This window comes from Gadus morhua, chromosome 5 (assembly GCF_902167405.1).
Source record: "Gadus morhua chromosome 5, gadMor3.0, whole genome shotgun sequence".
NCBI classification, from domain to species: Eukaryota; Metazoa; Chordata; class Actinopteri; order Gadiformes; family Gadidae; genus Gadus; species Gadus morhua.
This window is the reverse complement of record NC_044052.1, coordinates 7990495-8003409: the sequence shown is the minus strand read 5'-3', so window position 1 is coordinate 8003409 and position 12915 is coordinate 7990495. Positions and strand designations below refer to the sequence as shown.

The following is a 12915-nucleotide window of genomic DNA, read 5'->3' as shown; positions in this document are numbered from 1 at the left end:
TTACTAGTGCTGCTCACTGTCTAAGATTGGATCATGAAATAGTATTATATGGTCTGGGATAAAGTAATCAGGCCTGATGTAGAACTACTGGAGTCACAGGACGGGTCTCTGGCAGACAAGGAGAGGGGCGAACAAACAGTTGCAGACCGGTAACCTTGGGGAAAATCACATTGCTAGATAGTGACAGGCACTGCAGGAGAGATTCTGATTTGTGGGAGGATGTTTGTGCGAGCTTGCACCTTGAATGAGAGCCCGCATGCAGAGCGATGCATGCACACATAATCGTAACTTCATAGTGTTTTTGATGAGACAGCTAGTTGTAGTTATAAAATGCCCCATCATAAAACGATGTTCCCTTTCATAGATAGTATTACAAACAACTTCAACACAGCGTATTCCATTTCCACAATATTCCGTTTTACTTACGATTTAAAATACCAGAACTCAAGAAAGCCATTATGCTCTGCTAATGTATAATATTTTCGGGTAATGTCAAAAGGCATGAACTATGTACTGTGAGCAATGTTCTCTAACACAAAGACATGTCAAAATAAATGAACGGCCTCAGTGCCAAGTACAACCCTAATCCCAATCGATTAAGCATATATGGGCAAACCACTGCTGCCAGGTGATGAGGAAGTCCAAGGTAGATGATATTAGAGAATTAATGTTGTAGATTATGAGATCATTAAGACGGATTGGTGCCGTCAAAAATTGTTGGATGATTTGATTAATGCTATAATTGTTGCGGAGACACGATGCAGGCGTGGCCCCAGCTGGGTTATCTCATTGGTGCACCATGTCAACAGGAAGTGGTGAGAGAGTGCCCCTAAGCTGGCTCTATTTATAGCCCATCCCCGCCTCACTACATCTCCACTCAGTTGCCCTTTCCGATATTTCCCTTGTAATTGAGTGAAGCTCTTAGACCGCCAGTGACCACGTGTCGAGGTTCCCAGGCGGTATGCAGGGTTCATACCCATCAACCACTGTAGCAGCTGGTGCAGGGAGGATGTGGACAGTAATGTTGGCTGGTTGGCTGACGTTAAAACCGCTATACACTTTTCGTGTGTTCTTGAGTTGGTATATCCGATACATTAACATTATGATGTATAAAAGATGAATGTGGGATGAAACTGTTTGACAATTTGACACATTTCATGCATTCATAGTTGACAGCTGAACTCGGTATTTGTCTTATATTGGTTTCAACAATCCTTTGCCATTTTAACAAAAAAGTTCTGTTAAAGCTTCTTAGCCCGGTATTACTGAAATCCAAAGCATACCAGAATTATTATTTCAACAGCTGAATGATTCATGACTGCTAAGTGATTGTTGTATAATTAATCACGACATAACCGTCAATGGGTCGAAGTTGTCATGCCAGTAAGTGCAGTTAGAGCAGCTGAAAGCTTTTCATTTCTAGCATTTCATTCACACAGTTCCTTGTTCTGTCTTAATGCTTAGAACCGTAGGAGGGCAGGAAGCCTGTGTCTTCCAAGGCCTCGTCAGCTGAAATCAGCTCTAGGAGGCCTTAGCACTCATTACATTACCAAACCTGAATCCTCCACCTTAGAGCCTGAGTGTTATGTTCCCCCTCCATCCACTGTCGCGGCAGGGTAGCAATTACAATCCTTTCATGGCCCGCCAGGCAACGCATGACACTTTTTGGCTGACATTGAACCCCTTATTTAGCATGGTTGGTGTCTGTTTGTGTGTCTGTTTGGGAGATTTGTGTCTGTACACCATCAGGGTTCATTTTCACGCAGGCAGTGTAATCTCAGTGTTCCTTGGCTTTTATTTTCTCTAGCGTGAGGCTCTTTTCTCATGGCCAGGCTATCTCTCTCGGGGTATCTCTCGTTATGTTATGGAAGAAGTCTCTGGCAACAAGGCAGCTAAATATACATATATCTTGGCTCAGCAGAAAGGTTACGTTGTTCTCTGCTGGATGTGTCTTAATGCATGCGTACAAACACAGTGGACAGTGAGTCTAGTATTCCTCACCCTGGTCCTAGTCGGTTTTGATTTTTCTTTAAAGAGAACAGAGGAGGAAGTTGCGAACGTGGTTCATAGAGTCGTGATTCTCGGTGCTGACGGTTAGCACCTAACTGAACCCTAGCGTGGATTTATGGTGGCAGTTTTGATATCCTTCGTAGTCCCTAAAGTTTAATCGTAATGTTAGTTATTGCCATCATAAATTACACTCGCCAAGAAGGTAAAACTGATTTGTAACTGATATTGGGTATTTGGCCTTCTTAGCCCTCTAACAAAGATAAGTAGGCTCAGTCACGTAACACTCCTGGTGCTTTAACACATCATTAACTCGTTGATTCATTTATCATTTTATTTTATTAGCTTTTAGTAGTAATTATCATTTAGATGTTCACTTCTGCCGTTTGCATTTTGTTATGATAGTGTTAGCATGCTGTATTGCTTAAAACATGGATTTTTACTGATCTCTATGCAATTTTTTTAACTATTACTATTACTATACTACTACTACTTTGAAACTGATTATTGGAAATGTACGGTGGCCAAGATGAGTTGGACGAACTGTATATCCAAAACACTTTAGAACTTCTCAAAACACAAGCAAATAATGGAAAACACAAACCCATAACACACAACACAACTGCAGAAGCCAAAACACAAATGCAATAGTCACAACACAAATGCAGAAGCTACATGTTGGAGTAATAATATTTGGTCCTTTTCATTGTCAACTTCCGTTGATTCTCCCTTCCGTTAACTCGCGGCTATTTCATTTGTGTTGTGACCATTGCGTTTATGTTATGGCTCTTGCTTTTGGGATGTGGCCAATTGGTTTGGGGTGTTGGCTTTTGCTTTATCGGTAATTCGGCTTGTGTTTGCGAAATTGAAAAGCTTTTTTTTGTTTGACACATCTCTGCCGATGCAGATATGGCATATACCCGGCTTAAATAAAAAAAAGAAACATATTAATTCAGTAGGACACATGATTAAAAGTCTGCAAGTTTTCCGAGTCATAATTAGTCTGCTTAATCAACTAGTTGTGACAGCCCTGTAATGGATTTCCAAGCAGTGGTGGCAGTTGATTTTAGGTGATTTATGTTTGATGTGTGTGTGGGGAGGGGGGGGGGGTCTAGCTAAAATACGGAAGACAAAACCATAATAACCTCCAGAATGAAAGTTGATGACATTGACGGTCCTTATGCTGCTCAACGAAAAAGTAATCTCCTTAAGTAGTGATTTCATGCCACCAGGTGCGAGTCAGATTAGCCATTAAAATTCTCTGTGTTTAAATGACGTCAGAAGTGAGTGTGTCATTCTAGATGTATGATGCATAGAAAGCCACATTTGCTACAGTACACTGGGTTGGCTGGTAGACTGATCAATCCAGCATACATCTAGTTGGACACGCATAATATCACCCTTTAATGTTTGCCTCCGATGATATGACAGTTGAATGGTTAAATTTATATATGACATTAATATTTTATCATTAAATTATATAAATAAGTAATTGTTCCAAATCTCACCTCATTCACTATTGGGCTCAGTGGTAGCTGCTGAAAGGGCAGTGGAGCAGGATGAAAGAGGAAGAGGCGGCATATTACCGAGCACGCATCTCTAAGACACAGCAGTTACTTCCAGAATGTACCCTTTCACAAAATGCCAAACAACTGCCTGTTGGCTGTTAATTCACTCTTTATCCCTGTTATTGTTTACACACACGCACGCACGCGCGAAAGCACACACACACACGCACACACACACACCCCAACTGTTTGTGCATGATCGTCCCACTCATGTGCGAATTCATTCCCACTCAAACGCTTCAGCAGAGAAGCCTCAAAGCCAGGCCTTGTAATGGTGGGACGCAGACTCACCTTTTTATGCTATGAAAGCCTCACCTTTCACCCATACTGGTTGTTATGGTTCACACGACGGTTCACATGACTTGTGAGGCAATGTTGTTTTTTTGGTTGTTTTTTTCACAAGCCCATTTTACCCAATAAAACATTAATTTTATCCTCTGATGACAGCAACCTTTATTCATTTTCAGCACACAGACACAAGCACAGAAGCAGTATTAATTCTTTGTCCCCCTTTCCTTCCCTCCCCTTCCTCTCTACCCACCCTCCCTGCGTTCCCGCAGACGGGGCGAACGGCAGCACCAGCTACCGACCGCCCCCCAGGACCAGAGAGGTGGTCATCAACGGGCAGACGGTGAAGCTCAAGTACTGCTTCACCTGCAAGATCTTCCGGCCGCCGCGGACCTCTCACTGCAGCCTCTGTGACAACTGTGTGGGTGAGTGCCAGAGGTCTCTTAAGGTGTGCATGCGGACACGTCTGGGACGCGTGCGCGCAGAGCGCATGTGATGCTGTGTTCAGGCATGGGGTTGATAAGAACTGGCAGGACATGAGCACGTGCGTGGAGTTATCCTTAGTGTTGGGCTTGCGATTGCAGTAGGCTGATAAGCTTGAATCCTTGTTTGGGAAACAAATCCAGGACTGCCAAAGATGTGTGCCTTGGGTACTTTTTTTTTAATTCCTCTGGAAGGCACACAGGGGAGGAAATCAATGAGGTGGCTTGAGGAAAAGATGAACTGTACAGATAAGTCAACAAAGGGAGCATTAGAAATGCTCTACAAAGTTTGGCTGCTATTCGTTTCCCTACACACTCCTCTGGGACTGTGAGAGGAGAGGGCAGATGGGGAGAGAAAGGGAGAGTGACGCCATGCTAGTGGAGCTGCATGGAAGGAGACGTGTTATGTCATAGCCCCAGGGTACGTAAACGCATTTAGTATGTATTGCCTGGCATTGATTGAGGTATCATGGTTTAAAAAAACCAAAAATAAAAAACATTGCGCTTTGGCCTGCAGTGCAACCAGACATCTTTCATTAAAGTGTGATTGCATAAGTCGTGGGCCTATATTGACAGCCTCATCTCTTTATTCCTAATATTGTCCACACCAGTGGGGTGACAAGCTCATTAATATCTTACCAGCCAGTCTGGTATCTTGAATACGATAGACTTATAATGATGGGCCCCAAGCCAAATTAATGGTAGCATCCCTTTATCCTGCCTCACGGTCCTGCCGCACTCCCACAGAGTTGAACTGATTGGAATCTTAGCGAGCACATGTTTCTTCACACGCTTCCTACTTGGCAGAGCCCAGTGCCAAAGCACCGATGGACATTTGAACAATGCGGGCACGAAAAAACATGTTTGCTGTGTGGTTAATTGACCTCTTCACTGGGATTACACACAATCAAAAATGAATCAGATACCATGTTGTTGCGCACAGCTCTTGATAGAACCAGCATCTTCTGCCATTAGTCTCCCATTAACGAAGGGAGAGGCCAGTCACTTATATGCAGCGTATAACAACTCTCAGTCAAGTATTTGCATGCCGTGCACAGAGAGACTGCTATGGGTCAATGGGTTTTTAGTCAGTATAATGATAGATCTATCATATGAGCTGCTCTCATGTATTATAATGTAGCTATGTCATTCTTAAAGCATTCTGCCCCTTTCTACTTCTATCCAATAATAAATAGTTGATTTTGTAGTATCAACATCTCTAGAGGTTACTTATATTAGATTAATGTCTAAATATCCTCAGATTGTGTTGGCACATGGACGTTCCAAATTTCCCACATTTCCAACATTCCCCGAAACATTATCTCTATGAAAGGAAAACTTTAAAAATATATTTGATGTAACCCGTCCCGAGCCCACATAGGTTTAATTTTCAATCCCCTCAAGATTCCTCAGAGGGGCCTTGATTAAGTTCTCCCGAAGTTTTGGGCCAGGCTATTGTTGACCCAGCCAAATGCATCTTCCAACATGTGGACTGCACCGCTCAATAATAAAAAAGGCTTGAAGCCGCTCAAACCCAGCTGGGGCAGTCCGTCTTGTAGCTGTTTGCCATTAGCAGTGAGGGAGCACTGTGTATACGTCTGTTCAGACTGCTAGGCGGCAGTTTGAGCAGAATTTAGTGTTCTCCTGTCTGTGTGTTTGTCTGTGCATGTTGGTGGTGTTTGAGTTTGCTGCACTAGCTCATTGAATGTGCATGCACTTGTAAAACAGATTAATAATTAGGGCAGTTGTGTGTGTGTGTGTGTGTGTGTGTGTGTGTGTGTGTGTGTGTGTGTGTGTGTGTGTGTGTGTGTGTGTGTGTGTGTGTGTGTGTGTGTGTGTGTGTGTGTGTGTGCCTCCATGTGTGAGATGCCTACGTCTGGCTTGCTGTAAAAGGATCCCAGGTGTTTCCCACACCCTAGGTAAAGGGAGTTCAATGTTATTGATTTTTGTTTTGTACTTTGCTCCTTACCTCATTGTAAGAATGGAACAAAGAGCTGCACTGCTCTCTATTGAAATGCAGTTAATGTTATTCTCTGTCTCTCTCTCCCCCTCCCTCTGTTCTCCTCTCCCTCCCTTGCAGAGCGCTTTGACCATCACTGTCCTTGGGTGGGGAACTGCGTGGGAAGAAGGAACTACCGTTTCTTCTACATGTTCATCCTCTCCCTCTCCTTCCTCACCATCTTCATATTCGCCTTCGTCATCACACACGTCATCATACGTAAGTAGGCTGAGGGAAAGCCGGTTGGTGGATACAGACACACCATACACAGGCCCCGATCCACAAAGAAAACATACAATGCTCTGGCAATCAGTCATTTCCTCTGTCTCCGTCTCTCTAAATGTCTCTCAATTTAAATGGGTACGGGCGCACACACACACACAGCCGTTGTAAGTGGATGCATTGAGGAACAGGAGCTTGTCGACATTATGTATGTTGGCAGCTGTCTCAGCGGCGTTATGTTGTATAACGTGTGTTTTGTTCACTTACGGGCTGCATGTGTGATTTGTCGCCGTGGCAGAATGACACTTCCATACTACATATGGGACAACCGGCTCAAAATCAATGGTTTTACGTTGCCACCTTATGGTGAAATGGTGATCAATGCCGGTCATCATCACGTTCTATACATTACTACTTGCGGAGCGATACGAAAGATGTGAATCAGAGGCAAAAAATCCACTTTCCTTGACATCGGTCCATTATGCTTAGCACGATCAATTATGCAAAGATTATTGACCGCCAAACGTTGGGAATGTCCATTCAAGTGAATGGAGCATTCTAAAGCATGAAGAAGAGCAGTGTAATAATTAAGGGATAATGTACAGCAAGCTAGAGATTTTAGCAAAAATAAACCATGGCCGTGTGATGCTGGGCTTGTATTACCCTGAATGGGTTTATTTTTCAATATTTACCGGCTCACTGCACATTAGCCCGCTTATTACCTGACTACTTACTAAAGAAACCTGTATTTTGACAAAAAAAATATATTGAATATATCTTTTGTATTGTAGTGATATTAAAAATGAATTTATTGTTACTGCTAATTAAAAATGGTCTGATAGATTTTGACAGATGGCAACCGCCTCCATAGCAACGGCCTGTTATTCACAGCAGAGGTCTGCTATACAGAAACAACTGCTGTTTTCCATTTTTTCAAATCTGAATCGTATTCATCAAAGCCGGATAATGATGATGTATATTAACGGTGTAGATGATTCGTGATACAGAGGTCATGGGGGGTAAGTTCTGCTCAGACAGATTGTATTCGAGCTGTCTGTGTCTCTATGTCTCTCCATTCCACACAATCAGAGATGGCAGTTAAATTAAACCAGCAATGCCCTAGCTATGAGCACGCCTGTCCACCCAATGGAAGCCTCGCCGACATCTCCTACAAAGGACCTGGACCGAGCAACACACCCCAGACAGTGACTAGATCGAGCATTACTAGACACCACCATCTGAAACGGGGACTGTGTATTTTGAGCCCCATTGCTGCTCTGGGTGCACGTTGTGGTTTCGGTCTGGAAGGCATGTTGAACTCTAATCTGAAAATCCCATCCCTTCTGTCTGCAGGGTCTCATCGGACTGGGTTCCTCAACGCACTCAAAGACAGTCCTGCCAGATATCCTTTCCATATATTCCCTTTTCTGCTTTGTGCTTTGCTTGGCCGTATCTCTGAGACGATGTGGGTCTGTGCGTCCAGCCTGCTTTGTCTCATGCCTTCATCGACTCTCGTCGAGCTCTCTGCGCTACTCGCGTGTCCGGGTTTAGTCAAGGGCACCGTCTCTGCGGTTTGACGCAGACGGGTGTTGACAGACCTAACTCGCCGTCTGCGGCCCATGGGTCACCTTGCGCTGAACCTTGCTCTGAACCGTTCTCCAGTGCTGCAGGTTTTAAATTATTTCTGACAACTCGGCCGGTTTGTCTCTCTTTCTCCCCCTATCCAAATACTACGCTCTCAAGACACGCGAGACACGAAGCAACACGTGTGACACATAAACCGCATTTTCCTGACTGCAAGGAAATGATTGGAACTCAGACAGCGATGACATGCTGTTCGATGCATTTATATTGTTGACATTTCACGCCCAGCCACCCACGTCACGTCGTCGAACGTTGAGACACCAGCTCTGAAGTCGGGCAAACTGCCCCGCATCAACACGCCTCTCTCCGCTGAATAAATGGAGAGATAAATGGGAGATGAGCCTGAATGCAGTGTGCCGTGTCTGTCACCTTCTCACCGAGTGCTCGGCTCTCATAAATCAGGTGGAGAGCCTAGAAACCCCCTTGCACCAACCCCCCTCTCACGGTGTGGATCCATTGTTCTTTAAAAGACCAAGGAATTTCTCTTGCTTTTCATCGGATTCTTTCTCTCCGACTGTCTCCCTGTCTCTGTCCCTCGAAGTATGACACAAGTGCTACCATGGTGTGTAAGTACATAAAAATGAAATGCCCTGCCACTTGTTGAGCCGGTTGAGTAGAGAGAGCTCGAGACTGGCTGAAAGATCTGGATGTTGCAGTAAGATAAATGGAGTTGGATGCCTAATTATTGCAATGTCAGCATTCAGCATTTCTTGGCTTCAGCCGCTGTGGTCAGTCATTGACGCTGCACTGGCAGCGGACCGGAAGCTAGTTGGACCGGTCGATAACGGCATACATTCTCAGGCAATTGGTCACCACACAAGCGGACAAGAGTGCTATAACCCTGAAAGAAAACCGCGTGTGTGTGTGTGTGTGTGTGTGTGTGTGTGTGTGTGTGTGTGTGTGTGTGTGTGTGTGTGTGTGTGTGTGTGTGTGTGTGTGTGTGTGTGTGTGTGTGTGTGTGTGTGTGTGTGTGTGAGAAAGAGAGAACATGTTGAGATGGATGGATCTGAAAGAGAACGTGAGCCCTGTTGTCCTTAACTCCTGGTGCCACTGTGCTGGAGGTGGTGGTGTGTTTCTTCTCCGTCTGGTCCATAGTGGGCCTCTCAGGCTTTCACACCTATCTGATCAGCTCCAACCAGACCACAAACGAAGACGTGAGTATTGACGTTGAACACATACACACACACACACGCCAGGCATAATGAAATGAACATAAGGAAGTGTAAACAGCAGCCCCATTTTATATAATTGGTTCTATTTTATATTTTACACTATTCATTACACAGATGCTACTTTCATTTCTGAGATATTCACTACCGGAATATTATGTGTTGTTTAATGACGTTTGTTAATGTGTGTCTGGCAGATAAAAGGCTCGTGGTCTTCTAAAAGAGGAAAGGACAACTATAACCCTTACAGCCATGGCAATATATTCACCAACTGCTGCGTAGCGCTCTGTGGACCCCTGCCACCCAGGTAGGGAATGTGTTGGAGTGACCGACTGGTTTTGACCATGACCCATCTGAGGCAATAGAAGTCCGCTGTGAGCCAATATCATTTCTGTCGTACTCTTGTGTTGAAATCTCGGACTGATTTCGATTTTATTTTTAGCTTGATTTTTCAACCCAATTGTAACACCGTGGTTTGGTCACACAAGCTCAAATAAAAGTGTTGTCCCAGACTCCTTTGATGCGGCCAGCCCATCTTAAAATAATGCCGCCCACGGCCGCCAATTTCTTCACATAGCGCCAAGATGCGTCGGGCGCCAAATGGATTTCAAGCCTATTTCCGCCACATCCAAGATCAAAGTATTATTTTCGGTTTCTATTTTTTGAATCCTATGATTTCACGGTCGTGTTAGCCATGTAATATCAGAGACGGAACACACTCTAGACATCAGGGCGCGTATCCATGTGACTCACACGCTCGCACGTCATATCAGTCCAACGCTGTGATGTAATCAGCGGGGAGATGTGCATGTCCTGTGCTACCAGCAGATAGCCCCTATCACTAGGTTAACTTTGACTGCAACTCGGCAGCTCGCCTTGGCCACGCGGCGTCGTGTCAAGACGTCCTGTAATCTAAAACTACGAAAAGGGGAGCGGTGCAACAACATGACCACAAAGAGGGAAATTACACGCATACACATTGCCCTGTCAGTGTTTTTGGTGTAGGGATTAACGTAATGACGCTTTTAACTACGCTTTACGAGCTTCAAGGCACACTTGAGGACTGGTTGTCATTAAAAAACCAAAGGGACAAGTAGCACCCGCAGTGGTTGCTGAGTGTGAACTCGTGGCGCTGGCCAGTCTGGCTGGTCATAAGGAAGTGCACATATTGGCAGCGGTGGTGGAAGCTAGGTGCCTAAATATAGGCAGCAGATTGGCTGCAGCGCAGGCAACTAGTCGTTATGGAAACCCAGTCCTCCTCCCTCTTTGTTTAGTAGTAGGCAGGGCAGGGACGACCATTTGCCTAGGACGAGTGGTGATTCCTGGATAGTCTCAGCATTCTGGTCGCTCGCTGCCGCCTGACTTGAGCTCTGTCCTTACGGAGCAAGCTGTCAACAGCCACTATGTTACTGATTACCCTGCTCACGCTTTTGCATCTCTGCTGGGTCTGTGCACGTGCCTGTGGTGTGTGGGTGTGTGGTTGCAGCTATTCGTTATCTAGGTGATGAATGGCTACTATCAGAAATGGTTAGCTGTGATCACACACACACATTCAAATGCATGCACGTCCGTTTGCATGTGCCTGTCCGTAGACAGGCACACAAACATGTGCGCACACTAAACCTCGGTTGTTACCTAACCAGCTGTATCAGAGTCCTGCAACATAAATGATTGGACAGAGATAATTATTCACCCCAATGCTCGGCCACATGACCCCAGTGATTGAGTAGCTGAGGTGTGTGCGTGCGTGCGTGCGTGCGTGCGTGCGTGCGTGCTTGCGTGCAGGTGTGCACGAGAGAGAAAAGATTAAGAGAGAATGGAATGTTTGCATGATTTATCTTATGCATGTGCAATGGCTAGGGATTTATTAAGCCTATACTCACACGCATTGTATAGAAATGTGCAGATACTCGCACAAACTAAATTTCATTTGTAAAACGTCATGGGCCTTTTTCACACGTGATAAATATCTAGAACCCACAACCAAACACAATCTAGATTCAGCCTGTTGACATGTGGTGGTTTACAAGAGATACTCACTTCAGAAGTGCACTGCACTGATTTCAGATTTGTACCACACAATCTCATGGCTTCAAAACAAAAGCTTGAAGCGCAGTCGTTTGTTCTTTTAGTGAAAACATACCGTCCAGTTAGTTTAATACTGTCTCATGGCAGAATCAACAGACCGTTGAGCACATCAGTGGCAGCCATCTTTGTTGTTGTTGAACATGCCTCTACGGCTCTCTTCTGCACCGTCATCGTATTCATCACGCCTCAGATTGGATCAACGGTTGTGATTGGTCGGTCTATCTCCTACCGGGCAGAAATCTTTTTGCATGGGAGGGGACACAGACCTTAACGGCAGAGCAAGTAAAACATGAGCTGGCCAGATCCGTCTGGTTCCCAGGCTGGCGTTCCACCCCTCTGGAGGTTATTTTAACAACAATGTCTGCGTCTTTTTTACAATCGCTCCCGCCTGTTCCACATAGAATACATCTCTTTGCATCATAAACCTAGAATTGTTTTCAATCAGCAATTTTATTCAAAACACTAAACCCTAATTGAGGCACTGAATGATCTGACTACCATTTTTTATTAAGTGACCCTCTGGTTGGCAGGCCCATGTTTTTTCTGACACACCCTCACACTATTTTCTTTTTGTCTTCCATCTAGTCTCATTGATAGGCGAGGCTTCTTCCAATCAGACACACCACAGCTGGCGCCGCCAACCAATGGCATTGCAATGTACGGAGCCACCCAATCCCAGCAGAGCCATATGGTAAGACTGTGTATACTTGTATTATATAGGATCCTATTGGGTTTTCTACTTGGATGAACAAGCTAGTTGAGTTTTGGAGTTAGCAGGCAATTCCTTGTAGTATTCAACAAACCAGCTCTCAAGACCATGTTGACTCTAGACATGATGTCTACAGATTTTGAACAATAACACAGCATACTTTTTTTTAGGAATACAAGGAGATGTTTCACATATTATTTATCATTAAACATAACAATGTTCATCCTGTATATTAAGTGCAACAAGAGGCAGTGACAGTCCTGTCATTCTAGACACCTCTAGACACCTAGGGCCCTTGTTTCCAGTACCGCTTCCCTTCGACATCCGTCTCCGCTAGCTGACTGCAGGGTAAACCCGGAATACAGTAGGAACTCTCAGTGTTCCAAGTCCCTAGTTAGCACCGCAGGCGAGGAGGACAGACAGAGGGCCCTCTCTCCGACCGCCAGCCTGTACCACGGAGTGCTCTGCCAGCTGCTGGCTCCTTCTTTCATGTGCAAACAACAGCTCCCCTGTCTGCCACTCAAGTAGGCCAGAGCAGATCAACTTGATGTCAGACTGGGGGATCGGTGTTAGGGTTATCACCTTTTTTAGCCTTGAGGGTTGAGGGTTGTCCCAGTGGTCAGGGGGGGGGGGGGACTCTCAGCAGCCCAATGCATTTACTTTAACTTTCACTTTACTCTTGCTCACAGTTTTCCGTCTCATGTTTGGGGTTGCCTCTTAAGTAAACACAGTGCCAATT

General features: G+C 44.9%; 1 protein-coding gene across 3 annotated transcripts in view; it reads left to right on the top strand.

The window, feature by feature from the left end:
• The window catches only part of LOC115543672 (zinc finger DHHC-type palmitoyltransferase 14), a 39525-nt gene that overhangs the window by 21797 nt on the left and 4813 nt on the right, over window positions 1-12915 (top strand). For all 3 annotated transcript variants that reach the window (XM_030356119.1, XM_030356121.1, XM_030356120.1), the window contains exons 4-9: window positions 4136-4288; window positions 6426-6563; window positions 7920-7968; window positions 9262-9364; window positions 9577-9686; window positions 12053-12158. In XM_030356119.1, the coding sequence (XP_030211979.1) occupies window positions 4136-4288; window positions 6426-6563; window positions 7920-7968; window positions 9262-9364; window positions 9577-9686; window positions 12053-12158 (659 nt within the window). The remainder of the gene's footprint in view (window positions 1-4135; window positions 4289-6425; window positions 6564-7919; window positions 7969-9261; window positions 9365-9576; window positions 9687-12052; window positions 12159-12915) is intronic.